This window comes from Macrobrachium rosenbergii, chromosome 53 (genome assembly GCF_040412425.1).
Source record: "Macrobrachium rosenbergii isolate ZJJX-2024 chromosome 53, ASM4041242v1, whole genome shotgun sequence".
Taxonomy (NCBI): Eukaryota; Metazoa; Arthropoda; class Malacostraca; order Decapoda; family Palaemonidae; genus Macrobrachium; species Macrobrachium rosenbergii.
This window is the reverse complement of record NC_089793.1, coordinates 8,995,273-9,014,384: the sequence shown is the minus strand read 5'-3', so window position 1 is coordinate 9,014,384 and position 19,112 is coordinate 8,995,273. Positions and strand designations below refer to the sequence as shown.

General features: G+C 35.8%; 1 protein-coding gene and 1 long non-coding RNA gene across 3 annotated transcripts in view; one reads left to right on the top strand and one right to left on the bottom strand.

Annotated features, from left to right (window-relative positions):
* LOC136834270 (uncharacterized) overlaps positions 1-6,647 on the top strand; it is a 39,496-nt gene extending 32,849 nt beyond the window's left edge. Inside the window, exon 4 of the long non-coding RNA XR_010851706.1 lies at positions 2,523-6,647. This is a non-coding gene — a long non-coding RNA (uncharacterized lncRNA). The remainder of the gene's footprint in view (positions 1-2,522) is intronic.
* LOC136834268 (uncharacterized) lies at positions 1,495-14,984 on the bottom strand. Of its 2 annotated transcripts, none has more exons than XM_067096626.1 (7): positions 14,897-14,984; positions 11,244-11,489; positions 9,282-9,472; positions 8,554-8,706; positions 6,263-6,421; positions 4,511-4,634; positions 1,495-2,200 (listed from the first exon to the last, which is right to left on the bottom strand). In XM_067096626.1, the coding sequence occupies exons 2-7, from the start codon at positions 11,473-11,475 to the stop codon at positions 1,776-1,778; spliced, it is 1,284 nt and encodes a 427-aa protein (XP_066952727.1). In that variant the 5' UTR covers positions 11,476-11,489; positions 14,897-14,984; the 3' UTR covers positions 1,495-1,775. The 2 variants fall into 2 exon arrangements, with proteins under 2 accessions (XP_066952727.1, XP_066952726.1); XM_067096625.1 differs by lacking the exon at positions 14,897-14,984 and adding an exon at positions 14,461-14,617.
* Between the last annotated feature and the right edge of the window lie 4,128 nt (positions 14,985-19,112).

Sequence of the window (19,112 nt, the reverse complement as noted above, 5' to 3'; positions counted from 1 at the left end):
AGATCTCTCTGCTGCAGGTGTGTGGACATACACTGACCCTCATCTGCAGATCAACATCCTGTGAAAGTTTTTTAGTGTGGATAGCTGCAACAGATGACACTGACCTTCATCTGCAGATCAACATCCTTGGAATGTTTGTAGTGTGGATAGCTGCAACAATCTGAGGTCAAGTGATAGTCACTGTAGTGTCAATGACCAACAATGGTTGGCGATGCAGAAGTAGGAGTGGGTTTGCGTTGCTGTTAGTTTCGGCTATTGAGCACACAGGCTAAAATGAATGGTTTGGCAGGCCAGTTCAATCTAGGGGAAAAGCTTTTTGAGCTTTGGTGACTACAATAATCAACCTGTTTGCCATTCAGTTATACAGAAAGCTCCCAATGTTCTATTTTCCTATTCCAGACACCTGTGCTGCCTTGGCAAGCAGCTTCCAGCAACCCCTGGGGCAATCTGGATATCTTTACCTCCTGTTATGTTTGATTTACCAAGTGATCAGCAGAGAATTTGTCACTTTGGATCTCAGCTAACCATGGTGGCTCCTCATTGGTCCTTTGCTGAATGGTATCTCTATCTGCTAGCTCTTCTGGTTAAGTCACCAAGAGATTCTGCTTTCAATCCCTATCATTCTTACTGAAGTATGCCAAATTGTAAAGGTTACAAAAGTTACTACCCCCTGCTTGAGATCTTGAATGGAGCACGGCATTTCCTGGTGGAGATTCAGCTTGCATGATAGACGAGACACCTAAGGAGTGTGTCTTCTACATAAATGATAGTTTGTATTCCAAGGTATACACACCAGAGCTTTTCATCATTATCCCTTATGTTGAAGGAATAAGATCTAGCTTACACCTGCTTACCTCCAATTTATCATCTTGTTATCCATTTCCTTTGATCATTTCCAGCTCACATTAAGCAATATACGTGGGAAATATACACGTTACTTCAAATATTTGGTTATTTTGCTCATTTTTCCTTTCAATAACATGTTCCCAAAATATGTTAAACCTGTTCTCTGAGTTACAGTAATAAAGTTCTACATTGAAACAATTAATAATCAAACATGTAATTGAAATGTTCCACTGTTAGGTTACATCCCATTTATATTGCTGAGTATGTTTATGCTTTTGTTATTTATTGACTGTATATAGGCTAAATATGGTGTATTTCAACTTTTCAAATAATTTGTTCAGTCACTTATGGAAGTCATATAGTATATGCAGTACCCCTTGAGTGTGATAATAATCAAACTGGGAATATTACAAAAACAAAGTAGTAAAAGATGTTTCAGCTTACAAACCTTGTTTTTTATGACTCATTTGTATGCACACTTCAATATAAACCTTAATAAATCAGTAGGTACACTTCATTTTCAACATTAATCAATGAAAATAATCAATCCTCTTGCTCTTATGAAAGTTCTTGTAACACATTGTGAAAGGTGACATTCATGTAGAACAGTTTAGACATCCAAATATTACGGGATAATAAAATGCATCATATTAAAATTTTTTTTCTTGCTCCGTACACTTGCAAATTCCAGGTTTCACTTAAAATAAACTCTTTACATCCTAAACATCACTGAATCAAACTAAAGTGCTCTTGGTAATACAATACCAAATATTACGAGAGAAATAAATAGGAAGTCACTGCCTACAGTACACGTTAACACTGAAACATCAGTATCGCTGAAAATATTTCAATATAAATTGTTAATGGTCAGCTACAAATTTTTTCACCAGCTGATGATCGTCAAATCAAATGTTAATATGACAAAGTTTCTAAACAGTCACCATTCTCTCATTAGTGAAACGCTCATTCAATGAACGAGTTGTTTGGCTGGGAACATGTCTAAAACCTTTCACTCCAGGGCCTGGACCACTGTTTAAAGTTACTTCCTCTTTGCCTTGGAGCATAGCAATCTCCTTTTGTATTTTTGGATCTAAAATTTGTCGATGAGGTTCAGGTAGCGAACGCAGATTATCTGCTCCTATGCTTAAGGAGACAGTATTTCGAGGTCTGGGATCCCTCGTGGTTATTATATTGCGTTTTGTGATCCTTCTTGAAGGGTCTGGTAACATTTCAAAATCTGAATCATATGAGCTGGCATGGTCGTTAACAATTGTAATGGCAGCTGGAGAAAAGAGACCGGGATTTTTCTTTGACTTGTGTCGGCTAAGACGTGGTCGACTTCTGGATGTCATACCTGAAATGAATGACATCCGTTAAAGTACTTTAAAGGTCTGCACATATAAAATTCTCTAAACTACACAAAGTTTGGTTATTTAATCAACCAACAACATCAAAGGCGGTAACTTAGCCACAAAAACTAGGGAATTTTATATATACAGTAAAGTCAAAATAGAGTTAAAAGTTCAGGGTTTAAATTTTTTTAAATACAAGGGGTCAGCTTGTTAGGTTTCTATTGTTCTCATGTTTGTAATGGTCTATTATTGTTATAGTTCTCATATTTATTCTTTACAGTTTCATTTTATTAATGATATCACTAATTTTTATTTTTATTTCAGATATGTAACGGTTCTATGGTAGGCAAGGCAATTACTACTGCTCCAGTACTGTGACCGACTGTGACCGAAATGAGCATATGCTCAAACCCAAAGGCTAAATTCAAATACCGAGTATTATTCCTTCAGCAAATAGACAAGAATAGAATCCTTGGTTTCTAATAACTTTGGATACTTATCCTCCATTGACTACACAAGAACAAAAGCAGTTATTTAAGTATTGTTATATTCTTGGACAAACACGATGGGTTATCAAAACTTTGCTAGGTCTTTGATGTAATTTTCTGCCTGTAACAGCTACTAACTACTGTGAATCTAGGATACATTTACCACTGGTTTGCAGTTACCCAGTATTACACACTATTTATAGAAACTGTTCTCTTGATGTGCCTACCATCTTAGATCAAGCACGAACTCAACATGTGGCCCAAAAATACTTTGAATTATTCAAATTTCTATTATGCAACAAAAGTTCAACTCTTGATCAGGCTGTTGAAGAAAAGGGAATGCCTAACTTCTCCGATCTAATGGCTATGGCTAACACCAAATGCTGCCTTTGAAGATTTCCATCGACTCCTGCATGTGAGGCTGTCAAGAAATGTTGGGACATTTTGCTGCTGTCTCTGTAATTTTGCATGCTACATCATTCTGCAACTGACTTCAGCAGCATCCCCAGAGTCTCTAACTCAAGGCAGTCATCATGATTTACATAAAAGGAAATGGTACCAATTAACTTGATAGACAGTATCAATTTGGAGAGCTTCATCCATCCTGACACAGTTAACATCCAGTCCTTATGAGTTCAAACCTTACAAACTGTTTAATATGGCTTCTACTTCACTAACATTTTCAGAGGTCACATGGGCGTTTAGAGACACCTTTGATCCACTAGTTGGATGTGAACACTCTCCATTATTGTCCACCTCCTCATGTATTTACCAGCCTGATAGTAGTGCCATCATGGGACTATTCCCCCTGTCAAAAAGGCCATGCATACAAAAACTTGGAAAGCTAAAGTAGCTGAGATTAAGGAAGAATAAACAAGGGTGCTTAGCAGTGTGATTAAGTGCATCTGCTCTCCAAAATGCTATCAACTAGATCCCATTAGAAATGAGAAAGCCATACATTACATTCAAAGCATGTAGAAGCAAATCTTGTTCAATGTCATCACCAGAGCAGAATCATTCATCAAGAATTTATGCCTACTTTGATGTTAATGATGGATAAAGTGACCTAAGCACAACATAATAAAACCCTGACAAGACGAGAAACCTATTGAGGCTCAGGTCTTCACGTCTTCTGTTCACAATGGATGTGATTGCTACTTGAAAAAACTGCAAAAAAGGGCTAATAATGTAAGGACAGCAGGTGGAAGCAGCATTCAATTAACTTGAGCTACACATGGAATCTTTATTGGTTTAGGTAACCAATAAATATATTCCAATAAGGGTGGATGATTCACATGCTGCCATTGTAACAATTCTATTGGAATGTGCAATTGGATTTTTTCCAAAAAGGGCCCTAGCTATTAATGAGATATATTGCAATGCCTGCTAAAACTAGTGCTTCAGTGGAAATGTAAGACTAACCAGCAACCAGTGAATTGTGTCATACAACTTCCAGACACCTCAAGGAACTGAAAATATTTATTACTGGGAAGGCTATTCTTCAGCCATCTGATAGTATGTTTGCACAATAAACATTTTTTTTTTTTTTACTTATGAACACTTGAACTGCCATCTGGGGCTGTCCAAATTAGTGGAAATTTTTAAAAGCTACCTTTTACATGATATATACACAAAAAATGTTGTACAATAAAGGATTTCATTTCCTAGGTCTTGCAATTATAATTAATTTATAATCTCCCTATTGACTGTAGTAACTCCACAAGATGAATATCAAAACTAATTAAAGTTTCAACAGAATTCCGGCCCCCCCCCTAAAAAAAAAAATTACAATGCTCCTAAACTAGAGAAAACGGCAGTTCTTACCATTATGAACCGACTGTGAAGCCATGTCATTCTTAATGCTGACGGTTAAACCTCTATGTGATGAAAGAGACACAATTGAATTCGACTCCAGTGAAGACTCCCTTTCGTTGTGTGATCGGTCCCTCTGAAAATCAAACTTGAGGTGAGAATTACATATTGACTGAACCAAATAAAAACAGATCTACTTATGAAAACAGTATGTAAGGTAACTACTGAACTGAATATATTAAGTTTTCATTATACTGCATCATTCAAAATGTCTAATACCAAAGACTTAACAAACATGCATTCTAAACACCTTTGATATTTGTGAACTGCTCTGGTATATTCACATCCCTAAGCTATAGGACATAAAAAAAATTAGACGTTAAGAATATTAGAATTATTAGAAAATGTTGAGTAGCACCAAGTGCAAAGCAAACCACTAAAAAATATCTGCGACAAGGAATTACTAGATTTTATTTTACTCACGTCACTATCAGCTTTGTTACTCACCACAGATCTGAACAGTTTTTTCATACATCAGCTCAGTTTGTGATTGCATTAATGATGAAAATGAAGAGCTAACATTGAACCAAGGTTACCATGTACTTTTCCTCATAAGCATGATAGATACTTAGTTGTTTAATTTTTAAATAAAATTGCATAGACATAGTCTGCAAGTCCCGCAGTGAAAGAACTCCACCATCTGCAAACTATTTAATTATATATATTTTGTAAATATAGATTCCTGCCCCTTACAATTCTGGACTCTGAATTCCAATATAAGACTTTAATGCACTTACCATAACATTAATTACCATAATATTTTTAGTCCTAATATTTAAATTTATTCTTAAATAGTTTACAGTACTTATAAAAGGCACATATTATCCTAAACATCAAGTCATCAAAGATTTAGCAACACTGAGAAAGTTAGTCTAATATTGCAAATATTCCTAAGCATGAGTTGTTTAACTTGAGCAAAACTCTACCTTCTAGAGATTAGTGCTGAAACATCAAAGACTAGTCCACCTATCACTCATGAACCAATGTAAACACAGCAATTTTGGAGGAATGGTTAGGCTTGCCTCTTTATAAACACAGCCATTTTGGAGGAATAGTTAGGCTTGCCTCTTTTTAAAATAAGTGGTTGGCACTTTGAATTTTCTTCTATGGCTTCCCTTTACTCTTCCCAAAATGGGCCCAGAGCTCAACAAGTCAGTGTCCTAAAGTCTTTGTTCCAATTTGCTCCTGCAATTATTTTTTTCTCAACATACATTCTTTACAGGCACTTCAATGGCATTTTAATACTGGAAAAAGTGCACCTTCAAAAGTACTTGGTATGCATATTCTATATGAAACAAATCAAAATACTGAGAATATCAAAAAACAACTGTATGGTGCCCCCTGCTAAAAATCAGAACACCCAATCTAACAACAACAAACTGATAATACATCCAAAATACCATGAGACCAGCAAAAACTGCGTTGCCCCTCACTCCCATGCTATCACCTAATATCAACTGATTATGCCACTGAAAAAACTAATTTAATTTCTTAAGCATCCTAATCAGATTTCAAAATCCAATTCAAGTACTGCTAACAATGAATGTATGTTCTTGTACAGCAGCTTTATAAAGGCTACATTCAATATCAAAACTTGTGATTTTCTAACAACACAAGTATTTGCTAAAGCCCTGTGCCCTGGAGATTATCAGTGTGCTTATGCAAAACCATATTACTAAATAATCATCCAATCAAAGTGTTTACCTTTTCTCTGTAAGCCTCCAGCTTCTCTAATCTAGCTTGAACTTTACTCTTCTTCAACTGCCTGATCTTCTGCAAAAGAAGTTGGTCAGATCTAAGCCCCCTTACTATGGTTCCACTGCCTACACGAACTCTTAAGGGAGCTCCCAGGTTGCCACTTGTCTGTAAATTAAACGAGTACAAAACAAAAGGTTATATTACTAGTTAAAAGTGGAAATTTCACATTTTGCAAGACATGGAAAAGACAAGATTTGCAATATGTAGATAAAGCAGAATCACAAAGACGGGTGGCATTCTAACAATAAGGATAAACTAATACCTGAGCTTCATAAGATGGGTTTTTTACCACCTTACGAAGATTTACTTCACTGTATTATGACCAATACCATTATTTCTGAATATAAAATAAAAAAACTAAACCCTCTCAATCTTTGATGCACTGAAAGAGCATGTTTGTCACGTAAAGGATTTGTTTTGAAAGCCATTTCAGTTGCAGAAGGATTAGTAAACAGTTCTGCAACAGTTACAGAAGGATTACTAACTATTACTGCAACAGTAATCATAAAAAACTGAAAAGCTCTCTAGTTATAAATTAGGGTAATATATGTATTATTTAAGTAATAACAGAGTACTGCAAAATACAATAATTGTATACCACAAACAACAATTGTAATATAGCATACACACAACTATCAAAATTCTTTTCATTCTAAATGTAAACCTTACATATAGTAATTTCACTTAATCAAAATGTAGTGAGATGCATTTTATTATACAAAAATGACACATGAAGTTTTCTAATATTGGGTTGCCAATATTCACTCTTGCTGCCCTGACTTTGAAACTGATCTGCACAGGTTTTTAGCACACAAGATTGGCAGGGTTACCCATCAATTCTGTTTCTACTGTTTTCTAAGAAAAAAAAATCATGCCTAATCCTTAGAAAAACAGCAAACAGTGAGGGACTGACATTCTGAATAATAAGTAGAGGGAAATGTAACAGTTTTTTTGTCACCTGCAAATTCCACAGGTAAAAATATCAACAGCATAGAGCACAAATCCTGCACAATCTTTGCATCATCATATTACATACTCGCACTGACACATTATCCATATACAAGTACACTATGTTACTATAGGTGGTGATCCAAATAATTTAGCAATATGCAAGTCATTAGCTTTCAGTGCCCCTCGGAATGGTTACTATATTTGTACCTGGTTGCTAATGATAGTAAATATTTTGTGAAATCTTAAAAAAATATGTCTAGTCTGTTTAAAAATGTTATAGTATCAACCATATTTGCATCACGTCACTTTCTACACCTTTAAAGAACTAGGATCTGACTCCATTAAGCCTTGAGATTCCATTTGTGTCAAATGACATCATGTAAATGTCAAATGCCATCATCCATAGAAAACAATAAAAGACCACTCATGCACATACTGACGTCAGGTAGCATTCACATGATGACTGGAGGATATTGGGGGATGGTTCAACTCCATTTCAGAAAAATAGTTTAAAAAATTTCTAATTACATAATCTTTGCCTATTTTTCCTTATGTTTTTATATGCAATAAATTTAAATAGCACTTACATATAATATACAGTAGTACAGTGTACTGTTGATAAGGAAACTTATTGTACACATTCTCATTTACTAATATTGCTTCTCAATTTTAAACTGCAAAACAAAGTGCAATTACAGTATTCAGATTCATACCGAGACTAAAAACCAGCACTAGTATCATGCAAATCATTTTACAGTGAGAGATAAAAATAATTTTACAGTGAGAAAAGAAATTTACTGCTAAGCTCATAAGGGCTTTGGAAATACCATGAATGCCCAAGGGTTAATGGCTTAGCTTTAATGAACAATCATAATTGTAATGTTAATATATTTTATTTTCAAGTCTCAAGTTTTGTGAAGTCTATTTAAATGAACAAGTTTATTAAAATCATGGTTTCATTTTCAAGTATTCTACCCTTTGTGCATTTTCAAGTATTCTACCCTTTGTGAAATCTCAAAATAAATAACATGTAAAATCTAACTTGGACAATAAAGTTTCATTCTCCAGCAAAGCCTGGAGCTAGGACTGACATTGACAACAGTAAAAAGATTTTTTTTATCTGTAACAGTGACATATCAATACAGTACTGTCATGAAGTTTGAATGACATGAGACGATCTACTTGTTATGAAACAGTTAAAAAGTGCTACTGCTCCAATGAAACCATTCAAACATGATCACAATAATATTTGAATAACAGAAGAGATAAACTGAGTCTTCACTTACTTTCATCCCAACTGCGATGCCTCTTCGCTGATTGACAATTTCATTTCTTGCTATATTCCGATTCAGCTGCTGAATGTTAGATATTGATTTCTTTAAGGATTTAAGTCTCCCTTTTACCATTTGTCGCCCAGATGTAGAGGCCGATTCCCCACCCTAAGAATTCAGGATTAAAGCATTTACAGGAAGTTATCTAGATAATTTCAAAATAAAACTTCCAAAAAACATGAGCAAAATCTGGCAACTAAATTTTACAGCCTGAATATTTAAAAATACACAAATACCACAAAATCACATACACTATTTGGCATCATTCACACAAAGATACTGATTTCCAACTGTTACCAGTGATATCTAGTGTTCACTATACTCATGATACTGCTCAGAAGAAACACTCTTTCTTCCAAGGTAATCATCTACTGTACACAGTTGTTCTTATTTTTTAAGAAAGAGCAAATGTCTGCTGATCCCTACTTCAAAGAATAAGTCTCTTAACAAGGTCTAAGTTTAGTCTGGTTACAACACTACATCTTGGAACATTCTCAGTTTAGCCAAATTGCACAATAGTGACGTAAAGAGCCAGAATTCTTTGATGATTAAAAATCAACAAATTCACAGGGTTACAAAATATCTTGATTTTGTGAGTATAAGTACATAAAGGTTTCTGGTTAAAATAATTAAATGCGTTTTTAAAATGTTTAATTACGTGGTTGAGGCAAAAACAAACTTACATGTACTTGAAAATTGTCTGTGAAGTCATCCCTGTCTTTAAGTCTCTGAATTATACCTTCTCTTCCTCTTCTCCTGATTTCATCACTAGTTAAGCCATTTCCCTTCCCTGATGAACCAAAGCCCCTTCCCCGACGGCCCTGACCAAGTCTGTTTCCTTGCAGCACACCTGCGTTTCTGCCTCTTGCTGCACCTGTCAGATTTAGAAAACTCGTTAATTGATTAAGAACAGCTACTTATCAATGTCATTAACTGACACTATTTTAAGACTAAAACTAACACTCAACAAACCAAGAAAACACTATTTTACAACATTTTAGCAAAATTCAAAAAACTTATAATATATGGCACATGTTTCTTCCTATTATCACCATCTAAAACAGACTCCACTGAATAGTAAAGAAATACAACCAACTTTCAGTACACACTAGATATTCACTCTGAAATATATAAATTTTCTTAATGAACTTTATTATTTTGATACTTACCTACTGTTAAAGATTGCTTTTATCTCCTCGCCTATAGTGCTGGGATATCAGTTATCTTTAACATTAGGTAAGACTCATCCCAAATAAAAAGCTATCACATCCACTAGCATGGTACAAAATCTATTTGATTGCTGCGTATGCTCTACCTAACTCTTGCATAACCAATAGCATGCAACAGAACTTATTTTAGTACATGTCTTACTTCACTCTTAATGTTTTACAAAAAAATGCAGTAGTATTAACTCATGAATGAAAACTTGCTATTTTTTACACATGGAGAGACACTTACAATCTACAAATACCCATGCTACTGACTTAAGGATTACCAACTGTGCTTAAGTTAAACCTGAGTACCTTAAAGAAAAATCATTAAACCCTTTGCCCCTATATGGGGGTAGTGCTGCCAGTGCATCTCATGCAGTGCACTGTAGGCATTACTTAAGGTTCTTTGCAGCACCCCTTCGGCCCCTAGCTGCAACCCCTTTCATTTCTTTTACTGTACCTCCATTCATATGCTCTCTTTCATTTTACTTTCCACCTTATAACAATTGTTTCGAAGTACAACTGCGAGGTTTTCCTCCTGTTACACCTTTAAAACCTTTTACTCTCAATTTTCTTTTCAGCGCTGAATGAACTCACAAGTCCCAATGCTTGGCCTTTGGCCTAAATTATATGTATTCTCAATTCTAATAAACCATTTGCCATGGACCAACCTATTGGGGACAATGATATACAGGTATAAACTTGATTACAGTACATTACAAAAAATAAAACTAACGAAGAGAAAACTGAAGCTGAAAGTCAATAAAATAACTGCCACCTCTTTCAAAACAACTCCGTCAATTGAAGAGTAAACAGAATGTTTTAATGGCAAACATATGAGAATTCTCACACAACTTGAGCAGACTGTACTACTTAAGTAAAAGGAGCACATTACAATAACTAAAGATTTTTCTTAATTCATTATACTGTATATAGTACCATGAACTGGCCTCTCCTAACAGCACTTTTTTTTTTTTAAGAAAACAGGACTTACAAACAAAACTGCTTATTGGTCATTAAGGAAATTCTCCACAACCACTTTAGGATGTGGCTGGCCCGAAGCTGTGATGCTTCATGTTCTGACTGCTCTCTATCTATTTACCTATATTTTTATGCTCCAAAATCTGGCAATACAGTAATCCTAAAATAGATCTGATGGGATACCCCTTGAATCAAGATATTTGAGTAATTCACTTCAAATACAGTACTTGGATTTGCAATTCAACTCTTGAGACAGTGAATCAACTGATTTGGCAGAGAAAAATTATGAAAAAATAACTAGAAGGTTGGAATGCATGAGAAGCCTCCTGCACATTGTTCCACAAACTATGAAATTTATAAAAATACTAATGAATTACTTAAATCTTGTCTGTTAAGAAAAACAAGAAATTTATTACTTTTATTTGATACAATTCACCTAGAACTGATGATTACCTTTCACTCCAAATTTTGTCGTCAAAACGCGAAGACCTCTGCCCCGGCCACTGTTCCCAAAACCTCTGTTTCCAGCCCCACGTCCTCTTCCTCCACCAGCTCCCTGCCTGCCTTTCTGGAACTCTGTGTACTGTTCGGTGTTACCTGTGTTGATGTTTCCTCTACCTCTTCCCTTTCCCCTCATTTTTCCTCTCTGGTTGCTTTTGCCTCCACGCCGCCCTTGGCGCTTCATTTTGATGATGTCATCTGGAATGAAGTAAAAAATTTACATTTTCACCAGTATATAGAATTCAAACGTTTTGTTTAAGATACAACCCCTCTCCTTTCTGTAACTAATCACAACAGTAATTTTTAGTGCCACAGTAAGAAGCTCTCGTACAACCACTTGGACATTTCAGCAAGCATAGGTTGGGTTAGGATGCATTTTGATTTGCTTATAGGCAAAGTGTGTCCCATGGAGATAGGCTAGGCCTAATGCATGCAACTCCTCTGCAGTTTTATCGGTTGTGGGTCTATCCACAAAAATCATTCAAGCATGCTTGCCACATCATCGTGCCTTATAATTCCTTCAGTAACTTTACCAAGGGACTAGGGTAAATGCTCGGGATGTGAGACTGCGACATTCCTCTGCTGTTTGGGCACTTCGAGAAAATACATTCGAATGCCCCCCATCAGCATCAGTGAGACTTGTGGCCCCTCTACACAACACGCCAAGACCTCTATGTTCCTATGAAAGTAACTGTTGTCTCCTAAATTACGAAATAATGGCATATTTCTGATTAAACAGAGGTTCATTAAGATTTAGCTGTGCGCAGTGCTAACTTACCGGCCATGACGCTCTCGAAACTTTTACTTAAAACACTTTAAAAGTAAACGAGTGATGCCATCTCGATATTTGCTGAGTCACTTGTATAAACAAACTGCTCATTTCCTGTGTTAAATCTGCAAAATATTTGTACCCATAAATGCTGACACTGTTTCCTCGACATAAGTGGTAAACTCTGGCGCCTATGGGGCTTGGACGGGGAAACTGGCGAATTTTCAGGAGGCCAGAGCGCTAGATAATATTTAAATGATTAGGTAGCTAAACACCAGAACAAGGTTATAAATTGAGTATATTTATTACGCGTTCAATGTAATTCATTTAAAAATATTCGTTCTTGGAACAAACCAGATTCCTGAAACAAATTTCAACGCTTCTGCTGTGAACATTACGATCTAGCTACTTTTCACATTTTCGTATCTTTTTTTTTATTTATTAATATATGTTACATAGTGTACATACACAGTATAAGTTTTGTCAAATATAATGGTGTTTTAAGTAATAATTTTGTATTTAAAACCTTTATTTCAGTCCTGTATTTTGACGTCATGGCATCTAGACACTCGTACCAATTGTAGATAAATTGTCATACTCAACTTTCTTGCATTTTTGCCATTGTGGTAACATTCATATGTACACATTACATACCTCAGAAGTATGCATAGTAATATGGACTTACATAAATGAAACGTCCTCAAGACAAAATACATTTCTATCCTAAACAATTCACTAATTTGTCGTCTGCTCTCGGATGTTTGTGGCAGCCAAATGTACAGTAAGGCTGGAAAATTGTTCCCACCACAGTTTCGCTACTTTGATGAAGTAAAGTACTGTAAAAAATATTCCCATGTATTTTAAGGGGTATTTTGAGTGAATTAAGAACAAAATGTGCATAATGACAATCAAATAAGCACTGAGGAGCTGTTGTGATGTCAGTAAGAGTAAAACCACGGATTAAAGGTAAACATGCATTTCAGTTCAACCACATGAGAGACGGGAATTCCATGTCTCATACTTCAACTAATATACGCAACAAAATGTTTTATCATGCTGATTTTACAACTATAATCTTGAGTAATATCTTTAAACATTATACATATACACAATTAGTGTTCAGTACACTGTTAAATGAGCACTGGGAAGGAAGTGTCCAATTGCCATTCATTTTACATCGGTATTTGGGGGGGCACCATATTGGATTCAAAATTGCCTTCAACACCTATTTTAAGAAGACTTCACATGCTTATTTTTGTTCGTATGGCAGTTTCCTACAGCTCATTTTGTTAATGAAGCTTCAACCTTTTGAAAGATTTTCTTAAAGGTTTAATTTTTTTATTTCTCGATTAAATGTCGAGTGATAGAAGTGAAAATTGCCACCATGTGTCTCATGCCCGATCATTTTACCCGAATGTTGCAACTCCTGCGGTTTTTATCGGCTGTGGGCCTACCTAAAAATCATTCAGTATGCTTGCCACATCGCCATCGCCTTATAATTTCTTCAGTAAATTTCATTAAGTTACCAAGGAACTAGCTTAAGCCAGGCTATATATTTTTCTGACAAAATCTTGAGATTTATATATTTCTTACCATTCTTGTCAGTGTAATTCCCACTGGAATCAACCCACCCATAAATGCTGGATAAAGGACGTTAAGGTAGATGCAAAAAACGAGTGGTTTGCGACAATAATTACAATAAAAAGTCATTAAACACAGGTTATCCATTTGGATACATTGGCTATGAGTTTGGGAGGCAAGGCTATTTATAGTATTTCCAATCTAGGATATTACCTCATATAAAATTTAATATTTAAAGTATATCCCGACTGAAACTGACAAATTAACGTCATGGCTTAAAATAGCCTACCGGGCTAATAGCCTATAGGGTTAAGCTTATACCTGAGATACTGGCCGTCATATCTAGAGCTGTCACCTTTGACCTTACGCCAGTCAACCCAAACTGGTTATAAACTTGGCATTTTTTTTCACAAAATTTTAATCAATCTTGTCCAAGGTCCTGGTTTGCCTCGAAGGAGGAGGGCCTGTCCTAGCCATTACCGAAGGTTTGTTTGGGTAGCTTACGCACGCACAGCATATACCATAGGCTCTCCCTGACCGCTGGCGACGAGACCAAGCATAGAAATCAACGAAGTAAGATTTTTAAAATATATCAGAGCCGTCATAAGCGACCTAATCATCAAATTAACAAATCAGATTAATATTGACACTGTTATGGAGGGCAGCTTAAGCCACGAAACCAGCAGGGTCAACAAGACCGCCGTGCACAGGGGTACCCAAAAGGCATAATAACGGCCTTGTCAAGGGACGCCAACCACACTTCGAGGGGGATTTTACAGGGAAATACATTTCCCGACGAAAACCAAAAGCGTCACGTACCTAATGACATACTCAGGGGGTCTTCAGAAGCCATAGCATAGACCTGTAACCGCAGACAACTCCTCTTATTATTTTGTCACTGACTGAATGCCAACGAAGCGAACGTTCACAGCGAACCTCCTGCCAGCGTTCGCTGCTTTGCGTCGGATTCTGCAGTTCTCATAGATCCCCAACTGAACTCTAAAATGCCCCTTATTTATCGCCTAAATTATTTTCCTTACACCAATACACCTAGAATTGATGGTTGGCCGCAGGAAGATTACATAGGTAATATGAATACATCGTAAAATTCCGGAGATAACGGTTCAACTGCTTGATAAACATTCTTTTCCTTACTTACTATGATCACTGAGTGTTGGCGTCTCATATTTGTCATTCTTATAAATATCCTTTTACCAGTATAGTTAGAAATGATAGTTGGTCCTAGGAAGATTACCTTGGAAATATGCGTACAGCAGAAAATGATACAGAAATGGATCGACTGCACGATAAACGTTTTTTCCTCACTTACTATGGTTCTGACTGAGTGTTGGAAAGTGAGACTGCTGGACAGAATGAAAAATGCGCGGCGAAATTTTCACAGTTCCCTTATTATATTCTTTAACCTACAAACTATAATCCAGCAGCTATATTCCGGGGAGTGCTAAATTAGTATCTAACTTCTAAAAAACTATTTTCATAACCCTTTTCATGCATTTTATATTGCACTAAAATGCCACCTAAGATACTATGATTACTCACCAGGATGGACTGGTTATTCGCAGAATCGAGATAAAGAGTGAGTCATGAAGTCTTTCATTACTTTACTGTAATGTAATGTACTAACAGATCACCTAGATGCCATTTATATCTTTTTACGATGTATTTGCTATTTTAAACTGGTTTGTTGGTTAATAGGCCTTCGTACAATATTCACAATCATTTTAAATATATTATGTCTTTTTATAAATTATCTCACACAGACTATTATACATCTTTTATTCATATCATATAAAGAATTTCGCTTGTTTTCGTTCGGGATTTCTTTTCAAAAATAGAATTAGAATTTATTGTTATTCTTAGCGAATTACCTAAAATGCTACAGTAAAAAAAATGAAATGCAGATAAACTGCATAGCCAATTAAGTTTAACATGGAAAAATTTAAGGGCATCAAGGTCCTTGCTCTACTACTTTCATCCACTTACCGTTACACGAATATAAGCAGATGCTTGACGAACGGAAATTCTAATTCTGGCTTTTTTTTTATTTTGTCTTTTTGAGCTTACAGCATATCTTCGTGTCAGATACGAAGTTGCACGCGATTGGCTGGCTGTTTGGCAGCCACCATAGAATGCAATATTATTGACTGCTGACATTTACCGTCAGCTCAAACACAGATTGTAGTTTGACTAGTTTTGTGAAAGTGGAGTTTTTCCCATTTAAACAGTTGTAAGCAGCTTCACTTCATCCAACGCAAATTTGTGGATTGGCTAAAATGATTTCCAGGTCAGTGCTTGAATCATATCCAGTATTCTAGCAAGTCGAGTTTATTTTGTTCCCAAGTTCTTCCTGTGGTTGGGTTATCGAGGTGTTTCTTGCATATTTATTTTGAGTTTGATTAATTTTTACTCATTTCAGTGGCTTTATTTGCAAAATTTTGTTTGAGCGCACTTCATTTTCCTTTCAGGCGTCAACGCAGCATAATCTTGGGAAAACAGTTTGGAAAACTGTCCCCGTTGTTCAAGGTTTGCGTGATGTCTTGTATTTTAAATCCTGTTAACTTCAATGATGCCTCAAAAGTCTAATTATAACATTTAGAATTTCCTGAATAATACTGTCATATTTAAGATCCCATTTCATTGTTGTGTTAAACTGCCTATAAAATATTTCATTTTATTTTATATGTTGGGGCTCGATTTACTTACTCAGATAGAAGTCAGTTAAGTCAATTATATAATGCATTCAAGAAAACTGCACTGAAAATAGTATAAGGAAAAGAGATCTCCCTATGGTTAAGGTCTTTAGAACTTAATATATACTTTCCTTTTAATGAATAAAGTAGTATCTGTCAACGAAATGGAATACATAACACCTACATTCAGTTACACAAAAAGTTTCTTGCTATGCCAGTAAAAGAAAACGTAAAACTTAATACAAAAATAATAAACAGACGGGTTGGATCTTACAGCCTATTTTGGGTTCTAGAAATCTCCTGGTGGGCTTTTCACATCACAGCACAGTATTTTTAAAATGACTGGCGGGGGCTAATCTTACCATATTTGTTTTATAAATAGCACTTTCAGTTTTCTCTGATGAGATATTCCTGTGCAGATTCCAACTAAGCAGTGATAACCGTATTTTCAATTGCTCCTCACTCTGCTCAAAATTCTTGAACCCTGACTGTCTTAAGTCATGAGCTTTGGATGAATTCAGCATCTTCCTTGTGTTCACTAGATTGGTTGGTTTATCTGCCTTCCATGTTGGATCCCAAGTGAACACAGCTACAGGAGGTTGTACTTAGCCAAGTTCCCTTTGGTGTCTACCTCAGCATGTGTCTGAATGCGTTCCATCTTTATTTCTTCCCTAGCAGATGAAAGGTATAATGACCAACGGGAGTGATACCTTTACCATTTCAGGGTAACTGTGGTGGGAGCAAAAGTTTTTGGAGATTGTCAAACTTGCAGTTTCTTTTAAGGAGGTAGTGAACCATGCTTTCTGGGAAGCGTAGTAATGCACCAGCAATGAGTGCATAATGTCCTCTAGAAATCACAGACATCTTACCAAGCCAATTATATTCTTGTTTGCTTTACTGTATGTACTTAATGTCTGTAATGGCCAGAGTACCAAACTCAGTGTTCTTGGGGAAGAACATTCCACAACAGCAGTTGTAGCTGTATTATAAGCTGAGTAAGCATAATGTTCTATTACTTCATTATTTTTGCAGACTGGGTGGTTGTGCTCTGCAAAACAAGTACAGCAGAAGGCATTAATTCTTGAAGTGTAAGAAATAATGGAAGCTTCTTGTTAAAACAGAGCTGTTAAGGAAGGGTAAAAAGAATAATTTAAAACTGCCATTGTTGGGCAAAAATGAAACAACTACTTTGGGCAATGTCAACCCCGTCTAAAAGATGATGATCCCAGGAAAGTGCTGATATCTACACAAAGGAACTATACACCTGACCCATTTTATTCATAAGGTTCCCAGCGTCAATGTGAATAACAGCTTTTTTGTAAATGATACCATGATTATCTAAGCAACTGTAGACCTATTACAAACTAGTTTGCAAGTGCAGTCTGTGCCTCTAAAAATACTGTAAATGTCTGTAAATACTCAAAATGTTTGAAATTGTGAACATAACTTTTAAAGAAATGTCAAAGGAAAATGTTTTACAAAACTTTAATCACTGAACAAAATGACCAGGTGTGCCTACTCTATATGTTGGCACAGAATAAACATTTGGGCATCTAATATGATGAATGGAAAAAAAAGGTCATGGCAAATTGTTAAAAAAAGGGAGTAACACTTCAAGACACTACAGCACAATCATTGTTTAATTCAGAATGAATGATATGACTAAGAATTGTAACACGCCTATCTCAAATAAATGTTATTCTGTATGACTAAGAATTGCAACATGCCTATCCCATGTAAATGCCAAGATGTAATGAGATTATGAATGTGTACTGAAATGGCATGTATATCACAAGAAATCTAGGTCAAACCTCCTCCTCCCCAGAGCTGGCCATTATGAAATTAGGAAAAACAAGACTATTGGGCACTTCCCTCTTGAATACACACATTAACTTTTAGAAGCAGACATCGTAATATGCTACACTCATATAAAAGCACAGATAAACACAAACATTAACTTTTCTCTCTTTCCTCCATATGAACTCTACTCTCATGAGGGAATACAGCACAGGACAAAAACATCTATAAATCATAAAAATGTGCTGAAACTGCCAATGATGCTTTACAAAATCTCTAAATTACTGAATAAGTGATGAAGATTATTAGACTGATTCGTTGTAGGGACACAACTAGTTGAAGCAGGGTGGTAGTAGTACCACTTGTATCCAAGCCTATATCGACCTGCTCTGAAGTTGCTGTAAGGTGAGTGAAGAACATGAGAATTTTGTATTGAGATATCAGTTGCTTTGGCTCCTCTTGATCTGACATCAGGACTTTACCAGTACCTCCCCTTTTTTATTGTACTACTGTATAAATCACTGAACCATCATAATGATATATCGTTAAGTCCCTGCAAATCATATGAAAGTCGTCTGATAAAACGTCTACTCTTTCCTTGGTGCTGTACTATCTTCTTCATCCTCTTTCTCTACTCCTTAACTTGATTTTGTTACATATTCACGTGTTTGCAGGGATCATAGCCGACCAACAGGTATGGGAAGTTGATTGTAGTGTTACAATGTCCAAAGATATTCAAGCAACACAACAGAATCATGACATATGAACAGGATATCTCGTGATACAAATCAGTGATGCTAACCTAAGGTATGGAATATAATTCATGGGTACATGTGATCTATGTGATTCCATGGCACTACAGATGACACAGCTTATATAGAAAGTAAAATTTTGTCTCAATGTACAGATATTCAAGCAACATGATTAATATTCAGAGGACAATAACAAGAGGTGTTAACAAAG